At 41.9% G+C, this 25,607-nt stretch overlaps 1 protein-coding gene across 2 annotated transcripts in view; it reads right to left on the reverse strand.

Annotated features, from left to right (window-relative positions):
- Positions 1-834: 834 nt before the first annotated feature.
- MLLT6 (MLLT6, PHD finger containing) overlaps positions 835-25,607 on the reverse strand; it is a 41,517-nt gene continuing 16,744 nt past the window's right edge. For both annotated transcript variants that reach the window (XM_073683461.1, XM_073683460.1), the window contains exons 6-20: positions 23,905-24,013; positions 15,148-15,249; positions 14,447-14,542; positions 14,147-14,273; positions 13,256-13,699; positions 12,976-13,124; positions 10,549-10,654; positions 9,777-9,843; positions 9,526-9,653; positions 7,929-8,090; positions 7,735-7,811; positions 7,067-7,389; positions 6,893-6,977; positions 2,877-3,086; positions 835-2,706 (exon numbers count right to left, since the gene is read on the reverse strand). In XM_073683461.1, the coding sequence (XP_073539562.1) occupies positions 2,665-2,706; positions 2,877-3,086; positions 6,893-6,977; positions 7,067-7,389; positions 7,735-7,811; positions 7,929-8,090; positions 9,526-9,653; positions 9,777-9,843; positions 10,549-10,654; positions 12,976-13,124; positions 13,256-13,699; positions 14,147-14,273; positions 14,447-14,542; positions 15,148-15,249; positions 23,905-24,013 (2,227 nt within the window). In that variant the 3' untranslated portion in view covers positions 835-2,664. The remainder of the gene's footprint in view (positions 2,707-2,876; positions 3,087-6,892; positions 6,978-7,066; positions 7,390-7,734; positions 7,812-7,928; positions 8,091-9,525; positions 9,654-9,776; positions 9,844-10,548; positions 10,655-12,975; positions 13,125-13,255; positions 13,700-14,146; positions 14,274-14,446; positions 14,543-15,147; positions 15,250-23,904; positions 24,014-25,607) is intronic.

The raw sequence follows: 25,607 nt of genomic DNA on the forward strand, positions 1-25,607 counted from the left end.
TTGATACATAAAGAGTTCATCCATATCTTCAGCTTGCCCAGGTGGCCTGTAGTAAATGCCTACAATGGTGTCCTTTCCGTTGTTCTCTCCTTGTATTCTTACCCAAACAGTTTCCAGAGAACTCCCAGTCTCTGAAGCTTCAATCTCTGTGCAGATATACGCTTTTCTAACATACAATGCGACACCTCCTCCTCGTTTATCAAGTCTGTTTCTTGCAAATAAGTTGTATCCTTTTAGCCTTTTATTCCAATCATGTGTATCGTCCCACCAAGTTTCAGTGATTCCAATGACATCATATTTCTTTTCCTGCATTAGTAGTTCCAATTCTCCTTGTTTGTTGCCCATGCTTTGTGCATTTGTATAAAAACATTTTAGTTTGTGATTGGTTTCTCTTCCTCCCATATTTTTATTATTTAAATTGTTTTGTCTTTGTTCTTCCTTTCCACTTCCAGTAGCAGAGATCTCAATAGTATTTGTCAGCTGTATGGCTTTTTCTGGCCTTTTGCTTCCCTTCCCACATTGTTCTAGTTTAAAGCTCTCCAGTATAGTGGATCACTGAATAAATAAATATAGAGGCTCTTGTATATGCTTTATGTATACTTCTTTCAGTTCATGTGCCATGCCAGGATTGTCATTTTGATTCATTTCCCTTCTTAGATGGTTCCCATAATTTAGACTACATTCTCTATGGTATCAGAATGTCATCACATTGTTCTTGCTCCTATATAATGGTTGATCATTAACAGAGCAGATGTCCCCTGATGTATGCAGCAGTCCCAGTGTCTCCTATGTAATGTATATACAGCAGTCCCAGTGTCTCCTATGTGATGTATACAGAAAGTCTCGGTGACTCCTATGTGATGTATATACAGCAGTCCCCGTGTCTCCTATGTGATGTATACAGCAGTCTCCTATGTGATGTATACAGCAGTCTCCTATGTGATGTATACAGCAGTCTCCTATGTGATGTATACAGCAGTCTCAGTGTATGCCATGCGATGAATATACAGCAGTCTGTGTCTCCTATGTGAAGTATATACAACAGTCAAGTGTCTCCTATTTGATCTATTCAGCAGTCTCAGTGTATGGTATGTGATGTATGTAGCAGTCTCAGTGTATCCTCTGTGATGTATGCAGCAGTCTCGGTGTATCCTCTGTGATGCAGATATGGCCCATCTCCCCTGCTGTATCACTGCTCTCTTATATAAAGCAGAAATGGATGGATGGCAGACATACATAGGGACATAAAGTGGAGGAGTCTGAGAGCTGCTAGGAGGGATCTAATAGGTGATTATGTCTACTTGTAGTTCACAGGAAGTCAGAGACTGACATCCTGTTTCCACATTAGCACATGAACTGGACTGGCTGGTAGATTTGAGATCATGTGACCCAACCTCCTATAATGAAGGGGAAATTGTATAGATGTATTTCAGGTGGAATGGAGTAAATTACACAGGTAGAATATTGATGGTGAGTATGTATTATATGTGCATAAAGAAGCTGGAGTGATTCTTTAATTGAGGACATTTATTTATATCTGTGGCTGTAGACAACAGCAAACTTTCCTGCTTTATGACAAAGCCTTTTATGTTAGGCCCAAAAACAGGAGTAGGCAATTTTTGGCTTGCCAGATGCAAAAAAAGAAATCCAGCATATTTCCTCAGCCAAACTCGCAAAAACAAAATTCCTATTTCTGTACAAAACAGTCATTGAGACAAAGGTGCAAATTTTGGGGCTACCAAATGCTCCGGACATCTTTCTTACATAGTTATATATATGTATATATATATATGCTTATATTACATAGAAGCAAGGCCCCTTTAAAAGGGATCAATAAATTCCTATTTACCCCAAGATACACACATGGTAAAATATCTACATCTTGTGCTAAAAGAATTCACAAGAAATTGCTACATATATTGCTCCGTGCACAGTTATCACGGAAACATGAGCGACCAGGGTCAAAAGAACAAGAAAAAGAAAAAAAAAAAAGCTTGTGTATACGTATGTGTACAGATGAACATATACTATACAATATGGATCGAATGTACACAGAGAAACACAAGGATAGTGCAACAGAGCGAAGAACTTGCCGGCACACATCCTTCACATGGACTGATACTTAGTATCACAAGGTGCTTCAGGCTACGCCCCTAGTGCCGGAGAACGGAAATAGGCATGGGGGGTTTTAAGGGGCTGAGTGCACAAAGTTCTACTTCCAATTAAGAGAAGAATAAGGAGAAGGGCCGCAAGGACCCCTGCTTGAAATGGAATGGGAGAGGACACTGGGCCATTTAACATCTAGAAATGTATACAGACGCACACAGTAATGTGCACAGCGTACTAAGGAGAGAAGTAATCTGCATGACACATACATTTAAAGGTGCTGTGCAAGAATAGACCATTACATGGAAATGACACATCACTCTGCATGAAACACAGATACGCTACATATTTTCAGTATGTGTCCGGAACAGATATTTCCAGCTACTCTACATAATACAACCTTATCCGCAGGCCGGTACATATTATCATTGCTTTGTAGACGTGCTCTTTTCTCCCAATAGATGTGGGTATCCTCTCCTACTGGCGAAATTGGGAACGTCCTCCACACGTTCATCTGGGTAGAGAACGGTCAGATATGGTGGATGCAGGGAGTTCGGTTCATCCCTTGTCGTGATTTGCGGGCGTCTTCTCACCTCCTCTCTGTAATACAAAACAGACAAGAAAACGATGCGGGATGATTTGTGTCCATGTTAAAATAAAGGAGAATATAAAGAATGTAGAACACAACAAGGCCGATGCATGAGGCAAAGGCAACCATAATAAAAAATATATGCAATTATCTCCCTATACCACTACTTGAAGAAACGTACTGTTGACTTCTGTACCCCCCCCTCGCCTTGTGACCCAAGGTAGGGGGGGGCTTGAGCGGTAAGAATGGGAGGGGCCGGGGAGGATGCCATGGTGTTAGATGTTGATGTCACAGGCAGCAGAGGAGGGGCAGCTGGCGCTGTTATCAGACGCTGTAGATCCTGTCGTTGTTGTAAGTGTTGAACAAGTTGATAAAGGACATTCTGCTGTTCCTATAAAAGACACAAAATACATAGTTGAAATAAATGGAAAAAAAGGCACTGATTTCTAATTTTACAAAACTAGATGGATTTGTAATGATCAGTTATGATCTTGTTTTCTATTCCAATCAACTTATAATAATGTCTGGCAGATTTACATTTTATTCATATTGGATTAAAAAAAAAATCAAACGGAGCTACAATATTCTGATCAAAAAGCAATGGAAATTAAAGAAAAAGAGCGAACGCAAGTGTGAAGAAGTCATAAGGCATTGTACAGGCTAGACCAGGGGTCTCAAACTCTGCTAAGTATATGGGCCGCACATAGAAAAAATGTGAATTTGAAGGGCCACATTCTTTGCAGGTTGATATGAAATTTTTAATGATACCATATTGTTTTTTCTATACAACTTTTGTATCATTTTTGAACATTTTTGGCTTTTTTCTTTTACATGGCATTCATTTTATTTGCTATGGTACAGTTTTATAGCTTTTACAAGTTTACAGTTTTTACAATTTTTATTTCCTTTTTGTGTCCCCTAATTTTCCACATACAGTGATTTTCTTACAATTTGCACCATATATTAATTCTGACCAACTTCTTATAGTAATGTCCCCATCTTGTAGTAGTTTACCCCATCCCGTAGTAATGTCCTCCATCTTGGTCCCCATCTCGTAGTAATGTCCTCCATATTGGTCCCCATCTCGTAGTAATGTCCCCCATCTTGGTCCTCATCTCGTAGTAATGTTCCCATCCCGATCCCCATCTCGTAGTAATGTCCTCCATCTTGGTCCCCATCTTGTAGTAATGTGCCCTTCCTGGTCCCCATCCTGTAATAATGTGCCCATCCTGGTCCCCATCTCGTAGTAATGTGCCCATGCTGGTCCCCATCTCGTAGTAATGTGCCCATCCTGGTTCCCATCTTGTAGTAATGTGCCCATCCTGGTTCCTATCTTGTAGTAATGTGCCCATCTTGGTCCCCATCTTGTAGTAATGTGCCCATCCTGGTCCCCATCTCATAGTAAGGTGCCCATCCTGGTCCTCATCTCGTAGTAAGGTGCCCATCCTGGTTCCCATCTCGTAGTAATGTACCCATCCTGGTTCCCATCTCGTAGTAATGTGCCCATCCTAGTTCCCATCTCGTAGTAATGTGCCCATCCTGGTTCCCATCTTGTAGTAATGTGCCCATCTTGGTCCCCATCTCGTAGTAATGTGCCCATCCTGGTCCCCATCTCGTAGTAATGTGCCCATCCTGGTCCCCATCTCGTAGTAAGGTGCCCATCCTGGTTCCCATCTCGTAGTAATGTACCCATCCTGGTTCCCATCTTGTAGTAATGTGCCCATCCTGGTCCCCATCTCATAGTAATGTGCCCATCCTGTTTCCCATCTCGTAGTAAGGTGCCCATCCTGGTTCCCATCTCGTAGTAATGTACCCATCCTGGTTCCCATCTTGTAGTAATGTGCCCATCCTAGTTCCCATCTTGTAGTAATGTGCCCATCCTGGTTCCCATCTTGTAGTAATGTGCCCATCCTTGTCCCCATCTTGTAGTAATGGCCCATGTTGGTCCCTAACTTGTAGAACATTCAACTGAAAAGAATCACAGACTTCAGCGGCCCTTAGGACCAGGCAGCAATCATTACGGGGCTCCGATGCCTGGGGACCGCATTAAGCAGCCTCAGGGGTCACATGCGGCAATCATGTTTGAGACCCCTGGGCTAGCTAGACAATACTTGCTTACAGGTGCAATCAAAATTATTCAGTCCCCAATGAAACTTAGGTTTATTAGTAAAATTTACAAACTTTCTATTTGCAATAAACCAAACTAGAACAATGTAAATAGCCTAATTCAACCACAAAATGCCACTTTAACAGAGTACTTTAGTCTCAGAATTATTCACCCCTCCATGACAAGAGTCTTCAGTACTCAGTAGAGCACCGTTGGCTGTTATAACGTGTTGCAAATGTGATGCACAGTCAGACACCAGCTAATGGCAGCGTTTCTGAGGAGTCTTAGCTCATTACTCATGGGCAATGGCCTCCAGGTCACGAATATTCTAGGGTTTACGTGCTGAGTCCGCCTTCTACAATTCCCACCAAAGATTTTCTATGGGCTTAAAGTCAGGCGACTGTGACGTCTGCTCCAGACTTCTACAGGACGTCTTCTGAAACTAAGAATTGGAGAACTTTGAGGTATGCTTGTGATCATTTTCCTTCTGGAAAGTTCAATGATGCCCGAGCTCCAGCTTCCTCATAGAATGCTTGATGATTTCTCATATGGTTTCCTGATGTTTGGTTGAATCCACCTTGACCTGCACACACTGCAAGTTTCCAGTGTCAGAGAAAGCAAAGCAGCCCCAGAGCATCACTGAGCCCCCACTAGTGTTAGTCCAAAGTGTCCCAGGAGCAGTTTCTGAACATGGCAACACCAGGCTGCATGTTGCTTGTGCTTCTGTGAACAACCTTCATGGTCTAAATGTGTAACCATGGCCTGCAGCGTCTCCGGACTTGTCTCCCATCAAGCACTTCTGAGATGCGGATCAAGATCAGCGGATCTTGATGATTTATTTGCCCAAGTGCATTCAGTGTGGCAGAACATTACTCAGACAACCATTAATAACATCACTGATATCAGCCAAGAAGAGTAAGTGTGGGGATTTCTGCATGTGGGGCTCAGACTCAAGACTGACTAAATTGTGAGGTTTTAAAAGACATAGAGTCCTTGGCTTAATACTCCAGGGCTAGCCACAAATCTTCTAATTAGAGATAGAATATATAAGAGGTTACTCCCTAATTATTAGCCCCTTTCTCCTCCCTTCCCAGACAAATTTTATGCTCCTTTATTCTAGAAATGCCGATTAAATGAAAAATGCTTCTCTTTGGAATGTTGGGATTTGAAGTTATGATGTTTTGTCTGTGTGTTATAATATGGAATTATTATGTCCTAGTTGATAATTGAAAATTTGTATTAGCTGTTTTTAATAAAAATGATCTGATTAAAAAAAAAAAAAAGAGGGTTTCCATTTTTTCATCATTTACATATCTAACATGTCTATTCATCCTGTGACTTCCATAATTCCACGTCTCATCCTTCTTGGTATTTCAATTTCAATGTTGAGGAGTGTATGAAGATTACAAAGCAAACAACTAAGGGAGTCTGCGGTTCTGACCCAGTAAAACTGCTGACAGCGCTAGGTAGGACAGGTATGAGGTGAACATAAATGTAAATCTGATCTATTACTCCAAAGCACCTTGCTGCCACAAGCACTCCAGAGGTGATCTCCAAGGCTGAAGTGCTCTTAGTTCTATCAAAATGATCTTGTGGTGCTGCCCATAATACTAACAAACTATAAATTACCTATAATCCTGGAAGCTTAACCAGTTAGATGCTGCTGACAATACCATGGGATTGAGGCGTTTGTCTGTCTGTCTACCCATTGGCTAAAATTGCAGTTCAGCGCCTTTCAATTGAATAGGGCTGAGTTGTAATATTACCCGTGTCCTGTTGTTACATTGTTTTTGGATGAAAGCAGAAATGTTTTTTCAGTCCTGTATACCTCACTTCACCTCTGCAGTGAATCCCTAGACTCAGCGTTCTTATGCTGTATATGGCTGAGGCCAGTGATTGGCTGCAGCATGAAGTAATCCAGACATTATCCCTATATCCAGCTAAGCAGAAGACCAGAGGAGAGGATTGGGGACACAGTGCTGGAACGGTTGGGATTAAATAGGAAGCAGAAAGCACTTATCTAACCCTTTAATACTTATAAAAGGCACAGGTGTAGTTGAAGTGTTCATGTAAAGGCTGAGGATACCTACCACAGTGAGATGAGCAGAGGCGAGCTGCTGCAACTGTTGTGCTAGCTGCCGCTGTTGTTCTGTCAGTGTGTTCAGTGGGGAAAGGCTGCATAAGAAAAGAAGCAGATTTTGATGAATCGTACTAGGAAGCTAATGTAAAACATGAGAGAAAGTCTTCCATATACACCAGCTCACCTGGCTGGTATGTGGCTGCTGGCAGGCCCGCTGCACAGAGGGTTCGGAGTTTGTCCGGATGCTGTCTGCAGAATGCCAGTGATACTTCCTAGAATAGTATTCAGTGATAGTGCACCAGGATTACCAGAAAGAGCTCCAAGAAGAGGAATAGCTGCCAGGGCAGAGGGCGCTCCAGGGCCTGCGGCTCGTACCAGCCCATTCATTAGTTGTTCTGCTCCCATCATGGGAAGTGATGAAGCTGTATGAGACAGTGGGCCTGGGGGAGGAGTGCTGTGCAAGGATAGACAGGAGCTGCTTCTGCTGGGACAGCCAGACTGGGGGTCCTGTGCAGGAGTATTGCAAAAATAAGGAAAGGTCATTAACTGAAGGGGAAAAAAAAACAGAAAAGCAAGAGTTAAAATGTCTAAAAATACAGCAATACAGGATATATCAGTAGCTAAGCATGGCACATGAGAATAACGGGCACCAGTAATAGCAAATTTGGACAAGGGCAAGGAAGAGATGTAACCAGTATATGTGTGAAAAAATAAGCACAAAAATAAAGAAAAAAATAAAATTGATGACGATGTATGCAACAAATTAGAGGAGAGATAGAAGAAGGGGGTGAGATGTCCAGTACATGCAGTCAAGTTGCTTTATTGACAATCATTATAGTGCAATATCTCCACCTCAGAAGGAGAGTTTTCAGTACGAACGCTGCTCTTGGAAGTCGGACTCTTATTGCTCAAAGTGTCTTGGGCGCTCACTGCAGATACAGAAGAGGGGCAGAGTTATGGAAGAAGAGTTCATCTATGTAGAAACTGCTGGTAGAATTGAACCATCTCTAAATAAATAGGAGGAGAACCATAAACCAAGGACTCACCATGAGGAACATTAATTGCTGGTAAAGTAGGGGGAAAGGGACAAGCAAGCTGAACATTCAGCAGCTGCAGCTTCTCCTTCCGAGCGGTCAGACTCAAGATCTGGTCTTGTAGTGAGCGGTTCTCTTTTTGCAGTGAGTGCAATGCCTGGAGCATGTCCACAACTGTGGAGGCAGAATGAGAATTAAGAATGATACTGCATAACGGTACGGTGATTGCACTACCTTTGTATAATTTACACTAAACAATGCAAAAAGACTCTACTTAGTCCAGGGTGTACTCATTTCTTCCACTTGTAATGGGTCCTAATATTACCTGTCTAATTCCTAACCCACAGCTGATCCTATCCCATCCATGTTTTATTTCTTATATAGAACAGGATACTTCGAGAAATTATTCAAAGAAGAGCAATGAAGAAAGCAGATCCAGCACCATCAATCCAACAAAATTAAGGAGTTAAAAAGAGCATTTATTGGAAATGTATTAAAATGTCCATGTTAAAAAAAAGCGCTGCGTAACAAGGCTGCACACTGACGCGTTTCGAACCCTAAGTTCTTAATCATAGTATTGCCATAGTATTAAGTTCATTCATTTTTTGGATTGATGGTGCTGGATCTGCTTTCTTCATTGCTCTTCTTTGGATCTCAACACTTGTTGCCAACACGAGTTCTTCTGATCCGTGCACCTGAGAAAAATACTATCTACTGAGAAGTGGTGAGCTGGATTACTTTTCTTCTTTTTCGAGAAATGATTGTATTCTCTATAATTCTGTCAATTATTTTTATTATTTTTTCACCACCATCTGCATTAATATGGAACTGACAAATTCTTATTTTACTCTTTTTCATACTCCCATATCACAGCCATCAGCAGGGTCTAACTTGATACTTGAATTCTGTCACATACATTTCTACATGTCCTTTAGCCTTCCCAACAGTTACCCATTATTCTCCAACACCATGAAATTATCAGTCATATCTTCCTCTGGATTACAACCTTTCCTTATAGGAGGGCCACATTGTCAGACAGCAGAGTTTCCAAAGTACACATTAAAATATTAAAATTCAAAAAGGTATTACATTCTGAGACATTTGTGGCATATCAAAATTATATTCCATAAATGTCTCTCCGATTCCACTTTCAGGTCTCCTACCTCTCAAGAGACATAGGGATCCCCTTCTCCTCGGTTCGCAAAGAAACGGTGAGACAATGAATCCATGTGACTCCCCCCATTGCAGTTTATGTGCTATAACGATGGTAGCCGCACTCATGTATGACCACCTCATCTTTCTGGAGTACCAGACAGTAGTAAGAAGACCCTCATTTTGCCAATATACTGAAATCCCAGAATTGTCCCCACAGTGCACCATTAGTACTTTCCCGCCCCACCTCTTGCACTATGTACCACTCGCTCCTCTTTTCTGTGACATGGAAAATAAATGTGAGCAGCCACAAGAGACCGCAAAGGACGTCAATGGCCATCTGTATGGGAGCCGCAACATGGACCCTCAGGATGCAAATTACAGTCATGTCCCCAATACCCCCTGCTATAAGAATCAACAGCTACGCATTATTTAACCTTTTAAATTAGAGTCTTACTGTTAACCCCTGCCTCTCCATGCTTCTCCAGTAATTGTTCAAGGTTGGCTGTGACCTGTGGTACATTATCATTCTGTGTGGAAGCGCCATTTGGGTCATATAAAGGGGGCAGGCTGCTGATTGGTGACCTGTTGGGAGAACAAAGTCTTTTTCTTAGTGTGAATTTTACGTGAATTGTACATGTACACTACATAGCATGGAACATGTGTTACAAAAGCTTTATGCATTTCTGCTATATCAAGTATACTTACATAGAGGACAAACTCTCTCGTGGAGAACTACCTCTACATATGAAGCTGCAGTCTTCCAATTCAGGCTCTGTGTAAGAACAGAAGTCTTATTTAATATGAAAACATTCACCCTTTTTATTAAGGAAATTACTTTTTATACATGTAATAGCAGAAACCTAACCGACGTTTTATTCCTTATAGGACCTTGTTCATTTACTAAGCCCAAAGAACATTATTATAATAAAGTACAATTCCACAAATTGAGATCAGTCCCCTGTGTTTCATATAGATGAATATCTATAGGGTTATGTGTGCCCATTCATGTCATATATGCACCTACTTTGCAAAATTAAGAGGGGTGTCACATCTAGCAGATAATTGTGTTGCCTACAACTATATATTCTGCTTACCCTCAATTTCTATCAATGGTAAATTTTGCATAGCTATGACTAAATCAACGTTTTGGTAATTAGGAGAAACTTATTTTCTCAATCTGTACAAATAATACTAATTCCTGACCACTGTGTCCCAACAGATCACTGGGATCTGCGATGGCTGCAGTGAGGATGAGTTGTATGGATTGACAGCATTCATGCTCAGCCATGACTCAATACTGGTGAGGAGGTGTCAGGGGTCAAACTCGACAATCTACCATTTATCATCTATTCTGTTGATGTTACCTATTGAAAAACCTTTATGTAATGCTTTTTTGTGCTCATAAAATATTAAAACATTTCACTGGTTTGCATATTCTGTTTTACACGATATTTAAGATAACAGTACTAGAGGTTACCTGTCCTATTATTCTCAGCCTGACTGAGGAGAGGGGGCATTGACAGAGGGCTTCCAAATATATGTGACGAGGGTATACTGAATGTGGAGCCTGCCAGCGAGAATACCTACAAAACAAAAATTGGGGAGAAACATCGACATGCATTAAAACAGATTCAAAACCATGGAAGTATTTTCTTATACAATGTAATATATATATATATACATATATAAAATCTAACTAAAATATTGCTACAAAATATGTTAGTGAATTTTAACAATAAATAGAAGTGATAATATTAGCCTCTTATATCATAGTTTGCATTTAAAACATGTCACCTGAGAAAGACATGATGTATGTTAAAGGAAAGACATGATGTATGTTAAAGGGGTTGACCTATCCTTAGGATAGGTCATCAATGCCTGATAGGTGGGGGTACACCACCAGGCACCCTCGCCGACCAGCTGTTCCCGGTGTCCGCCGCAACTGCTCAGTTACAGAGCCACACAGCTTAATCGATGGAATAGTGTCCGCGGTCGGGTACTGCACATCCGCCCCCTATTCAAATCCATAGGGGGTGGATGTGCAGTACCCAGCCGCAGCCACTATGCCATCGATAGAGCTGTGCGGCTCTGTAACTGAACAGTTGCAGCCGCCGACCACACCAGTAACAGCTGTCGCACCCCCACCAATCAGGCATTGATGACCTATCCTAAGGAGAGGCTATCAACATTAAAGTCCCGGACAACCCTTTTAATGGCGTTCAACAAACACACAGGAGTGGTTAGAAAACCATTAGAACAGTATAGAATACTTAAGGGTGTTTAGATCAACAAAATCAAGGGTTGTAAAAAGAAGTTTGTCCGGCTATATAAAGGGGATGCTCGGTCTTCTAATGAAAGTCTGAAGTCACAGACTTCTGACAGTGTGCGCACCGAACACTGTCTGGATTCTCCGGTGTTGCTGGTGGAAGCAGACACTCACGTCACTGTACGTATATGATTTGTATAAATGCAGTCACAAGCCGACTGGACGTGCTCAGTCTCGCTCAATAAAAGTGAATAGAGTGAGGCTGTGCACGTCTAGTCAGAATGTGGCCAGAAGTCACACTGGAGAATACGGACAGCATGCAGAGTGGACATTGTATGGATTCAAAAGGTCTGCAGTCACATGGTGTGACTGCAGACCTTCATTAGAGGACCAAACAAACCCTTAATTAATCTTCATTTTTCCATGTGATAAAGGATAACCACTATAGCTGTTGGGCTCCCACCAGGGCCCAAATATGGCCAAAACTGAGGGCCCTGAATCTCCTGTGTAAGTGTAGCGGTGGACCAGTCTGTGTGCTTGTGTTCTATTCACTGTCTATTGGCCTTCCAAATAATAAGAAATTGTAGTGCACGCAAGAGGAGTTCTTCAATGTGCAAGTAAAGAGTAAGATCCTTCAAATAACTGCTGCAATGATTTACTTCACACTCTGCAGTTTTGAAGCAAAAGTGTCAGATACTTTATTGTGAGATATTAAATTGAAAGTCGTGCCATGGATCGATATTTCAGCAGGACATAAAGATTCGTAGTAACCAAGGAGAAACTGACATTTCGAACCTCCCAGATCTTATTCATAGGAGTCACTTATGTAACTTCACGGCATCTTGTGTAAATGGCAACAATTAAACTATACTTTGGAAATATTACCGTAATAACTCTGAATATGTGCACAAACCACTAAAATAGTATGCACACAATAGTATTCATACATATGTACAGCATTTTTCAGACTATAAGACGCATTTTCAACAAGAAAAGTGTGCGCATCTTATAGTCCGGAGGCAGCTTTCTGTGATAGAGGAGAACACTGACGCTGCGTCCTCCCCAATCACAGAGAGAGCGGCTGTCTCCCCTCCTGCTCTGCACTAATCTAGGTGATCGGTGCAGAGCAGGAGAGGAAGCTTACCGACGGGAACGGAGGCTAGAGGAGCTGAGCAGCTGAAGGAACTTCTGCAACAGTAATTCCAGGACCATTCAGGTCATGTGACTGATCACATGATTAGGGACTGCAGGATGTGGTAATGTAGACTGTGTGTGTATATGTCTGTATATGTGCATGTAGCAGAGCTGTTTGTGTGAGTATATGTGCATGTAGCAGAACTGTTTGTGTGAGTATATGTGCATGTCGCAGAGCTATGTTGTGGGTATAGCACTGCAGAGAGAAACTAACAATAGATTTATTACCTCCCTATTCTACCCTAGTACATTAAAATTAGTGATAATGACCCCTCCACTTTACATCACCAGGTAAGTTTTAATTAATAGGAAAAAAAGTTTTTCCTATTTTCGGTTGTCTAAACCTGGGGTGCGTCTTATGGTAAGGTTCGTCTTATAGTCCGAAAAATACGGTATTTGTATTAATATTTTGCATCACACAGCATTTATTTTCCAAGTTCAGACCTGTGTGGTTGAAGTAGAAGACGATGGGGTGATGGAGCAGCCTCTGCTGTATGGAGTAAGGGAGCTCTGGTGAGACAGGAGGCTGGAGGGGAGCGGAGTGCTGCAGGCCGTCCTCACAGAGATGGGGTCCTTATTACTGGTGTAGATCCCTGATGAGAAGAATACATAACATTAGCAGGAAAGAAGAGTAAACATGTCAGATTCACATGAACATTTTCATTCACACTGGTTTGACTCCTGTGACAATCCCCACACCAATATACAAGTATTCTTATTGTACCTGATGACATCAGGGGCGATTCCATGCTGACACTGAGCAAAGAGGATGAGTGAGTATACTGCCGTGGTGGCAGGGACATGGCAGAGGCGGCAACGCTGTGAGGTGGGTTGTTCTTGCTACCCCGAGGCCTCCCAGGACCATGCCTGCTTTTCCTGTTTCCTTTATGCTTTTTCTCTCGTGGGGGCTCACTACCTTCTCTGCTCCACCTCTGTGGTCTATGATCACCAGAAGAGGAATCCCATGGTCGGGTATGAGTGGATGAGTCACTTGAAAAGCGCATGATGGAGCCAAAGCTGGAGAAGGTGAGTTCTGGAGGAGAAGATGGTGTAGGTCTAGAACATCTTCCCACATCTTCATCTTCCTCTTCTTCCTCATCCTCCTCTTCTTCCTCCTGCTCTTCCAATTTAGGGAATGTGACCAGTTCAGGAGGAGAGGAAGCACTACCTGCAATGTGAGATCTAATGAATGGCAAGAAAATGGCACCTTTACATGACATGCTTGCTCAACTGTTTGTGCAACTCCCATAGAAATGAATGGAGAGCTGCAGACATGTACCGCCACCTCTTCATTAATTCTCCACTTGGCATTTGGGTGACCCTGTTCTGGAGATGTTTAAGGGGAGGGTATAACTATTTAAGCACATTTACAGAAAAAGAATGGCTAGCTGCATATTATACAGAACACAACACTAACGATTCATTCCTGTATATGTACAGAATTGGCTGGTTATAACAACATGAATCTGTGACTGTCTTTAAAGCGTACAAATAAGAAACTATCAGCAAAAAAAAAAGGAAAACATTGTATTTATCATGTTATGGGGTTGCCCATACCTGCCCATCAATTAGGATTATCTCTATATTTGAGAATAAAATAATTCATGATACACACCCATAGAGGAAGCACTGCCAGATCCTGCGACCCCTTTGCCAATTCCAGTCTTTCGGCCTCTATGACCTGATGGTTTTTTTCCCTTCTCGGACCTTGACACCTCTGGACTGTCTGCACTGCTTTCCAGCTGTATGGACCCAGAGCAAGATATAAAATGAGAGAAATGCATGTACAGCAAGAAGAGATATGTTAACCCTTGAACTTTCAGATTACAGCTAGCTAAATTAATTCTGCATCAACAGAAATACTGGACAAAACTCTCAGTGGGGATATGAACAGATGAGATCACAGAAAAAATACCTTCTCTGTAGATATGGGTAACAACGGAGGGGCAGTTATGTGACCTGGTGAATCGCGATGCTTCCGATGACGAATTTTCTCCCTGTCTTTGTGACTCTAGAAAATTTTTAAAAAGTAATTATAATGCAAAAAAAATAAAGTCAACAAAACTTTATTCCTCGTCACATTCATAGGTGTCCAAGCAGTTTGCTAAACTATTATAGCTGTAGCTTCAGAACTTTAATGTATGAAATGAATACTGGGAACATTTTCTAAATTTTAAGCTTAACTCCAGGTACAAAAACGGATGACAGCATAAAATAAGGACAGACCCAGATTCCAGAGCGGTGTCACTTACTGGATTCTTTGCTATAGTTTTGATATAATCTCTCAGCTACTGCAGCTCTGCTAGTCCTCTCAGTCATGAGCTCTGTATAACCCCACCCACAACATTGAAGAAGAAAGCTTCGGTCGCTGCAGTTATAGGCAGATGCTAGCTATGTAACACAGCCGGCATCTGCCTGGTATAAAGCAGGCTCAGGTCTTGAGACTGCTTAATACATTCCTTATAGAACTATGACGAAAATGTACATCATAAGTCAATAATGGGTTATCGAGTATTGTCCAGTTTTAAAAAAAAACAAAAACTTTCCTTCCTTCTGAGTAGCAACTTAATCACAAGCCAACAAAATCTGAACAAACAAACCTGGCCAAAAACCTACCTTTTTCTGTCGCTCACGATACAGGAGAGGCTTTTCTATAGAAGGAGAACCTGACCGGCTACACCGTCCTGGGATGAAAGGGCAAGGGAGACGGGAGACTTTCTGAGTAACAGAAATAAAAGAATAATTATATAATATATTAGAACACAAAGCATCAGACACAAGAGTAATATTTTATAGTAATGTAGATTGTCCCACAAAAAGCTTTTATAACCTGTCAGCAGCATAAGTGATAAATGTATAATCGCTGAGGACCCCCATCACTGGGACTTCCATCGTTCATTAGAACAGGTGCCCCAAGTCTTTCAGATGCCACATGCCTACTAAAACATCTACAGCAGCAGTTAGGGGACTTTAAGACATACCACTCTGGCTGCAGATCAATTTAGCAATGTAGAGAAAATAAATTTTGATTATGTAAATGAGCGTGCAAGAGCCCTGGGGGCTGTATTAATCTCGGACTCCTCACTAAACCCTGCCACCTTGATTGACAGCTGCAGTGCTCTGAAATGCACTAATGTCTTTTGCAGGCGCTGTGCTTTCCCAGCCTGTCAGATGAGAAGCATTTTCCCAGATGCAGCCATAAGTGAAACCTTTGCTCACAGCAATAAAACCATGTGTACACTGTGCTTTTTTGATGCGTATTGGCTGTGTTTTTTCTGGGCGGAAATGCACCAAAAACGCTAGGTAATCCATCTGCCAGCTAATGCAAAGACAATCCTGATGTGCTGTGCACATGATCCGGAATTTTCCGCTCAGGATTGTCATTGCGTTTAAATCCGCAAGATGTTAATTCTTTATAGCGTTTCTGCAGTGTTTCCTGCCCATTGAGATCAATTGAACCACAGCAAACCCGCAGGTATAAATATATCCGTGGATTTGCTGCGGGTGTTTGCTGCGTATTTGACTGACTCAATTCAAGTCAATGAATCAAATACACTACAAAAACGCACAAAAGAATGGTAAAAGGGCCGGGGAAGAAGACTACTCCTCCCATCATCTGACTGCCGCTCCCGCTTATAACAGCGAGAGCAGCGAGGCTGAGGACGGAAGTAGTCTTCTCAGCCAAGCCGGCATCTGTGCACGGTGTTAAAAAAAAAAAAAAAAAAAAGTAAAAATCTACATTAAAATAAAAAACACCTTTCATTCTTACTTGTCCGGCATCCTCCCAATGTTCCCCGGCGACCTGATCACCCGGCGGTACACTGAAGGGAGCGCGCTCGCTCCCGGCAGTGTACATCGCTGTATTGCTGGCTGAGTTCACTGGAGTTCATCAGCTGGAGATCAGCTGACGAGCTACTGGACCTCACTTTATGGAACCCGTGCTGTGTGTGAATTTTCCAACGCATCACTGATGCAGTAAATGAGGTCACCAGAGCTGATCAGCTGATTAGCTGATGAACTCAGGTGAACTCAGCCAGCAGCACAGTGATGTACACTGACAGGAGTGATTACACTCCTGTCAGTGTATAGTGCTGTCTTCAGTGATTGATGTGGCTGCTGTAGCAGTGACCCGGATCGCCGTGGGATACTCTGATTACATTATGACGGCGGACAGGTGAGGGATATGGTTGTCTTTTATTTTTGTTTTGTTTTTTTACAGGAGACGAGGGATTCGGAGAATAATAAATAAATTATTAAAACCGTTTGTAATTTTATTTCAATAAAACACTTTATTCTGGCCGTGTCTTTATTGGCACATCTTACTGATGGGACTGCTGAGAGCTGATATTATTAGTTGCGGAGGGGGCCCGGATTCATGGCCCCTTCCCTGGCTATTAATATCAGCTCCCAGCTGTCTGTTTAGCCTTTGCTGGTTAGATTTTATAGGAGGACCCTATGTCAATTTTTTTCTGGGGCCCCCCTGTAATCTAGCCAGTAAAGGCTAAGCAAACAGCCGTGGGCTGTTATTAATAGCCAGGGAACATTTTGGGCTAATGGCCCCTTCCCCGGCTACTAATATCAGCTCCTAGCGGTCGGCTTTCCCTCTGCTGGTTATCAAAATGACGCTGGAGCCCACACCATTTTTTTTAATTTTAGGCTATGTGCCCACAATCCAGACGTAGCATCGCTTTGGACGAAATATATATTTGCTGCGTCCAAAACACTGCGTTCTATTGAATGCAGGTAAATCCGCATGTGTTCACTGAACCATGCGGATTTACCACATTTAATACATTCTAGTGGTCAAATTTCTGCTGCGGAGACTAGCGACTCCGCAAGAGAATTGGACATGCTGTGATCCTGAAAGACGCGCTGCATGTCAGTGTCCACGGGTGATCCGCAGCCTCAGATGCACGTATAGTGGACATAGGATTTCTAGAAATCCCATCCACTATGCTGTAACATCTGGACGCTGCGGGTTTAACGGTGTATGGACACGCAGCTTCAAACCTGCAGCGGCTCCTGATCGTGGCCACGCACCCAAACTAACCCACAGCATGTCAAATTTCTGTAGTGGAGATGCCAGTCTCCGCTGCAGATGTTGACAGATTGAAGTGTCATTACATACGGTGGATCTGTATGTATTGACAACAAAAGTGCGGCATTAGAACACAGCATTTTGGACGCAGCTAAAATACGCTGCGTCCAAAGCGCTGCAGGTTGCTTATCGTGGGGACATAGCGGCTAAATAAACAGCTGTGAGCTGTTATTAATAGCCAGGGAACATGTTTGCTAATGGCACCTTACCAGGCTAAAAATAGCAGCTCTCAGCTGCCCCAGAAATTAAATGAATGGGAATGCTAATGAAGATTGGGTTTAACTGACATCTAGCCCTTTTGTTTAGTGATGACAAGGTGTCAATCAGACCCTTTCATTATTAAACCTAATTAACCCCTTAAGCCCCGGAGCATTTTTCGTTTTTGCATTTTTGTTTTTGCTCCCCTTGTTCCCAGAGCCATAGCGTTTTTATTTTTTGTTCAATATGGCCATGTGAGGGCTTATTTTTTGCGGGACGAGTTGTACTTTTCAACGCCATTACTAGTTTTATCATATCCTGTACGGGAAAACAGGAAAAAAATTCCAAGTGCGGTAAAATTGCAAAAAAAGTGCAATACCCCAGTTGTTTTTTATTTATTTTTTTTACCATGTTCACTGAATGCTAAAACTGACCTGCCCTTCTTATTCTACAGGTCATTACGAGTTCATAGACACCAAACATGTATAGGTTCTTTTATATTTAAGTGGTGAAAAAAAATTCCAAAATTTGGTAAAAAAAAAAATAAAAAAATAGCGCCATTTTCTAAGACCCGTAGCGTCTCCATTTTTCGTGATCTGGGGCTGGTTGATGGCTTATTTTTTGCGTGCCAGGCTGACGTTTTTATTGATAACATTTGGGGTAGATCCGATGTTTTGATCGCCCGTTATTGCATTTTATTGCAATTTTGCGGCGACCAAAAAACGTAATTCTGGCGTTTAGAATTTTTTTCTCGCTACGCCGTTTACCGATCGGAATAATTCTTTTTTTATTTTGATAGATCGGGCGATTCTGAACGCGGCGATACCAAATATGTGTATGTGGGGTTTTTTTTTATATATTTTATTTTGAATGGGGCGAAAGGGGGGTGATTTAAACTTTTATATTTTTTTATTTTTTTTTATATTTTTAAAAACTTTTTTTTTTTACTTTTTGCATGCTTCTATAGTCTCCATAGGAGACTAGAAGCAGCAACTGTCCGATCGCCTCTGCTACATACAGGGGACCAGCAGATCCCCTGCATGCAGCAGAAATGGTCCTGTGCTATGAGCGCCGACCACTAGGTGGCGCTCATAGCGACAAGATCATGACAACCACAGGCGTCTGCTGCAGACCCTGGGTTGTCATGCACGCCTATCGGCGACCCGCGATCACGTGACGGGGTCGCCGGTGGGCGGGGCTTATGACGCGCTACCCGGAAGCGCGCGTTAAATGCTGCTGTCGGAGATTGACAGCAGCATTTAACTGGTTAACAGCCGCGGGTGGATCGCGATTCCACCCGCGGCTGTTGCGGGCACATGTCAGCTGTAAGAATCAGCTGACATGTGCTCGGTTCAGTGAGGGCTCAGCGCCGGAGCCCTCACTGAACCGGCGGTACGCAGATATGCGTACTAATACGTCCCCGGTAAGTAAGGGGTTAAAGTAAAGAGCTAAATAAACACACAGAGTAAACACTTTATTTGAAATACAAGAGACACATTCTTTAATCATTTAAATTAACCAATAAACTCACCCCAGGTCTGACGGTAATGCAAGGGTTAACCCCTTTCCGACCAAGTCAGTAATAGTAAGTAGCTGCGCCCTGGGACTTACGGACAAGCTACGTACTATTACGCACAATGCACTCGCACACAAGCGGTGTGGGGCGATCGCCGCCGGGTGTCAGCTGATTGTCACAGCTGACACCCGGTGCTATGAGCAGTCCCGCACCGCTCCCAGATCGAAGTCGATCGCAGCATTGCGGGGGCAAGGGGGGTAAGCGCCGGTTCTCACCTTCTCCCCAGCATCCAGCGATGTCTGCGGCGGCTCCCGGATGTTGCCATGACGACCCGATGTCGTCATGACAACATCCAGGTCACCAGGAGGCAGGAAGTTACTTTGGTCTCTATGCTATACAGCCGATCAGGCTGCAAAAAGTGAAAGTCCCTTAGTGGAACAATGTGTAACAGTAAAAAAAAAAAAAAAAGTGAAGTGAGAAAAAAAAAAAAAATGTAAACATATAAAAAAAAAATAAAAAAAAAGTGAAAAATATAATCCCCAAAAAATAAATTGTATTCATAATATTTATTTATTATGATAAAAAAAAAAAAACAAACAATAAAAGTACACATATTTGGTATTGCCGTGTCCAGAACGACCTGACCTATTAAACTTTCCCACTGGTTAACCCCTTTAGTGAACACGGTAAAAAAATAAAAATAAAAAACAAAGCAAAAAACTATGCTTTATCATCATACCGCCAAACAAAAAATGGAAAAACACGAGATCAAAAAGACGAATGTAAATAAAAATGGTACCGCTGAAAACGTCATCTTGTCCCGCAAAAAACAAGCTGCCATACAGCTCCATCATCCGAAAAATAAAAAAAGTTATAGCTCTCAGAATAAAGAAATACAAAAAAAAAAATTTTTTTCTAGAAAATAGTTTTTTGTGTAAAAGCGCCAAAACATTAAAAAAATGATATAAATGCGGTACCGCTGTAAACTTACCGACGCGAAGAATAAAGCTGCCTTATCAATTTTACCACACGTGGAACGACATAAAAAAAAAAAAAAAAAAAAACAATTCCGGAATTGCCGTTTTTTTTGTTTATTCTGCCTCTAGGGTTAGGGTTGTGCTAGGGTTAGGGTTAGGCTTGGGCTAGGGTTGTGATTTTTTCAAAAGTAAAAGAAAAAAAAATGTTGACGATATGGCGACCAGTATTGAGCGCAAGTGCTCGCTACTTGAGTTTGCATCGGGTGCTCGGGTATGCACGGAGTATCGCGGGTGTTCGAGTGACAAGTCTCTGCCCCATATGCTTCGCGGCCAAAAAAACTTGTCTGGGATCGCCTGCCATGCACGAGCGATCCCAGCATGTTTTTTTTTGGGTATCGAAACAACCGTGAAACATGGGAGGAGGGACTCTCACTTGAGCACCCGCGATATATGGTGTATACCCGAGTACCCGATGCAAACTCAAGTAGCGAGCACTTGCACTCAAGACTAATGAAAACTTATTCAATATGATGACCTAATGTTGGCAAATTCTGTCATACCTCTGGGTTCAAAATGTACACTATACCCCATGATAAAATCCTTGAGGGGTCTAGTTTCCAAAATGGAGTCAATTGTGGGGGGTTTCCACTATTTAGGCACGTCAGGGGCTCCCGAAATGCGACATGGCATTCGCTCTTGATTCTAGCCAATTCTGCGTTCAAAAAGTCACACAGTGCTCCTTCTCTTCTGAACCCTGACGTGCGCCCAAACAGTGTATTTTCCCCACATATGGGGTATTGACGTACTCAGGAGAAATTGCACAACAGTTTTTAGGTTTCATTTTCTCCTCTTACCCTTGTGAAAATAAAAAATTTGGGTCTAAAAGATCATTTTTGTGGAAAAAGTTTGATTTTTTTTATTTTCACGGCTCAATGTTCTAAACTTCTGTGAAGCACCTGGGGGTTCAAGGTGCTCACCACACATCTAGATAAGTTCCCTGAGGGGTCTAGTTTCCAAAATGGTGTCACTTGTGGGGGTTTTCCACTGTTTAGGCACATCAGGGGCTCTCCAAACGCAACATGGCGTCCGCTAATTATTCAAGCAAATTTTACATTCAAAAAGTCAAATGGAGCTCCTTCCCTTCCGAACCCTGCCGTGCACCCAAGCAGTGGTTTTCCCCCACATATGGGGTATCTGCTTACTCAGGAGAGATTTCACAACAAACTGCATGGTGCAATTTCTCCTGTTACCCTAATGAAAATGCAAAACTGGGGGCTGAAAAACATTTTTGTGGGAAAAATTTGAAAATTTTATTTTCACGGCTCCATGTTATAAACTTCTGTGAAGCACCTGGGGGTTCAAGGTGCTCACCAGACATCTGGATAAGTTCCCTGAGGGGTCTAGTTTCCAAAATGGTATCACTTGTGGGGGGTTTCCACTGTTTAGGCACATCAGGGGCTCTCCAAATGCAACATGGCGTCCGCTAATTATTCAAGCAAATTTTACATTCAAAAAAATTTGGGTCTAAAATAACATTTTTATGAAAAAAGTTAAATGTTCATTTCTTTCTTCTTCATTCCAAAAATTACTGTGAAGCACCTGAAGGGTTAATAAACTTCTTGAATGTGGTTTTGAGCACCTTGAGGGGTGCAGTTTTTAGAATGGTGTCACTTTGGGGTATTTTCTGTATAAAGGCCCCTTAAAGTGACTTCAAATGTGATGTGGTCCCTAAAAAAATGTTTTTGTAAATTTTGATGTAAAAATTAGAAGTCGCTGGTCAACTTTTAACCCTTATAGCTCCCTAATAAGAAAAAAAATGTTGGTTCCAAAATTGTGCTGAAGTAAAGTAGACATGTGGAAAATGTTATTTATTAACTATTTTGTGTGACATATCTCTCTGATTTAAGGGCATGAAAATTACAATTTTGAAAATTGCGAAATGTTCAAAATTTTTACCAAATTTCCGATTTTTTCAAACAAAAATGCAAGTGATATCGAAGAAATTTTACCACAATCATGAAGTACAATATGTCACGAAAAAACAATCTCAGAATCAGTGGGATCCGTTGAAGCGTTACAGAGTAATTACCTCATAAAGTGACAGTGGTCAGAATTGTAAAAATTGGCCCGGTCATTAACGGGCAAACCACCCTCGGGGGTAAATGGGTTAAAGTGATGTCACACGTTTCTTTTTTCAAATATCTTTATTTAGCTCCAAAAAGCATTCATTGATGTACAAAAATGCATCAAAAAATGCATCAAAATGCACATTTTTTTCTGCAACGTTTTTCCTGCCAAGAGATGCAGAAACGCTGCAGAAATTTCTGCAATCAAATCCTGAACGTGGGCACATAGCCTAAGGCTATGTTCACACACGTTAGGTTTTACAGCGTATTTTGCTGCAGATTTTATGCAAATTTTCAGCTGCGTTTTTCAGTACCAGAAAAGTCTATGAGAAACCATAATTCTCTGTTCACACGTGTTGTTGTTTTTTTTTTACTGCGTATTTTGGACTTGGTTGTGTTTTTGGAAAATAGAGCATGTCACTTCTTTTAGCGTTTTTGTTGCAGAGAACGATGTGTATTTACAGCGTTTTTTCACCCACATGAAGTAATGGGTGGTCAAAAAACGAAGCAAAAAATGCACCAAAACCATCATTTTTAACGCAGCTGTTTCCTGCCAGAGAAAAGATTTGCAGTAGAAAAAAAACACAACATGTATGAATATAGCCTAAGAGTACAAATATGTGTTGAACGGAGAATGCATGGTGCATGCCCGAAATTTTTGTGCATGTCAAAATGGAAGTCATCCATCAAAAACAAGGGGCACTTTCCAGTTCTGGGACTGCCCTTGGGAAACTTGCAAGTCTTGGTGCAACTACTCACAGTGTTGCCAGATCATTAAAAAGTCAAATAAGGTCCAAGGCACAAGACATTCTCCTCCAAGGAATCTATTGGCTACCACATAAAAAGGGAAAAAAATGGTCATTTTGGCCACACAGGGCCTTTTACAAGCCAAATATAATAAGAGGTGTGATCTTCTTTGATTTTATGGGAAGATAACCGTTAGGAACATCTCTGCTTGTTGACTGCAGAAATGTGAATGCAGTATTACCTGCAGCTTGTAGCAGTTTTCCATAAGCAGGCTATAGTCCAACAGCCCAGAGAGGTTTTATGGATAACCAGGAAGCCATAAGGAATTAGAAATATAGTCCGGCTGCAGGTCTGGAAAGATGCTACTAAAGATTGGAGCCATGAACAACATTATATCAGAGGACTGCTGGTCAAGGAATTCTGTTAGGGTGCTTTCTGAACCCTCCAAAAAACGTGATTCGGGTGCATGCACCAACGGTGCCATAGACTATAATGGCACCGGCAGAGCACACCATTATAGTCTATGGCCTGTTGGCACATACGTCCGATTCCCATTTTGCAGGGGGGTTGAGACGTAATCCCGACAGGGCCACTGAACGGGTGCCGGAACGCAATGTGAAAGCACCCTAATGTTTTTAAAGTTAGTTTAACGTCACTGTGCAGATAGTTGACCTTGAAACTAGTAACAGAAAAGTAAACGGAGACCGATACCTGTGGATCTCTAACCATCTTGTTATAGTGGTATTTGCAGTATCCAATATACTTGACGTTGTCCACTTCCTGAGCCTCCTCCTCACATAACAGACCAGCCATCTGGGCACTATGATTAAAAAAAAATAAAAATGACCCATGAAAAGTTTGCACACATCTGTTCATGCAATGGTTTTGCTTGTTATTATTGGAATGTGCACATTATAGATTCAGTCTGAAGGCAGAAAAAACACGAAGCCACACACAACATGTGTGAAAGACATCAAAATTTGTGTTAAACCTTAGGATTTCTTAACCCCTTTCCGACCTGGTCAGTAATAGTACGCGCCAGGTCGGAAAGGCCGGTTCAGCGGGGACTCTGGCGCTGAACCCGCACTGAACCAGGCACATGTCAGCTGATTATTACAGCTGACATGTGCCAGCAACAGCCGCCGGTGGAATCGCGATCCACCCGCGGCTGTTAGCTAGTTAAATTCCGATGTCAATCTCTGACAGCGGCATTTAACTCGCGCTTCCAGGAAGCGCGTCCTAGGCCCCGCCCATCGGTGACCCCATCATGTGATCGCAGGTCACCGATGGGTTGGCATGACAACCCAGGGTCTGCAGCAGACCCCTGTGGTTGTCATGTCTCGCTAGCTATGAGCGCCACCTAGTGGTCGGCACTCATAGCACAGGAGCATTTCTCCTGCATACAGGCGATCTGCTCATCGCCTGTATGCAGTAGAAGCAATCAGACAACTGCTGCTTCTAGTCTCCTATGGAGACTATTGAAGCATGCAGTAAGTGTAAAAAAAAAAGTTTTTAAAAATGTTAAAAAAATACAAAAGTTTAAATCACTCCCCTTTTGCCCCATTCAAAACAAAATAATTTAAAAAAAAAAACCACACACATATTTGGTATCGCCGAGTTCAGAATCGCCCGATCTATCAATATAAAAAAAGAATTAATCCAATCGGTAAACGGCGTAGTGAGAAAAAAAATTCTAAACGCCAGAATTACGTTTTTTTGGTCGCTGCAACATTGCAATAAAATGCATTAATGGGCGATCAAAACATCGGATCTACCCCAAAATGGTATCAATAAAAATGACAGCCCAGCGTGCAAAAAATAAGCCCTCACCCGGCCCCAGATCCTGAAAAATAGAGACGCTACGGGTCTCGGAAAATGGCACCATTTTTTTTTTTTTTTAGCAAACTTAGGATTTTTTTTCACCACTTAAAATAAAAAAGAACCTATACATGTTTGGTGTCTACAAACTTGTAATGACCTGGAGAATAAAAATGGCAGGTCAGTTTTAGCATTCAGTGAACGTGGTAAAAAAAAAGAACCCAAAAAACAACTGTGGAATTTCATTTTTTTGCAATTTCACCGAACTTGGAATTTTTTTCCCCGTTTCCAGCACACGATATGGTAAAACCAGTGATAGTGCTTAAAAGTACAACTCGTCCCGCAAAAAATAAGCCCTCACACAGCCATATTGAACGAAAATGAAAAAAGTTCTGGCTCTGGGAAGAAGGGGAGCAAAAAATAAAAACATCAAAAACAGAAAGACCCAAGGTTGTTAAGGGGTTAAAGTACCTGCCTTTTCCTCTGATGACAGCCTTAGATCCACTTGACATTCTCTCAGGTATTAGGTAGTCACTAGGAATGGCTTACAATGAACAGATATGTAAAGAGTCCATTTGTGGAATCACTGGCCTTCA

Source organism: Phyllobates terribilis, unplaced genomic scaffold, assembly GCF_046119375.1.
Source record: "Phyllobates terribilis strain yellow unplaced genomic scaffold, ASM4611937v1 Scaffold_5__5_contigs__length_657084704, whole genome shotgun sequence".
Classification (NCBI taxonomy): Eukaryota; Metazoa; Chordata; class Amphibia; order Anura; family Dendrobatidae; genus Phyllobates; species Phyllobates terribilis.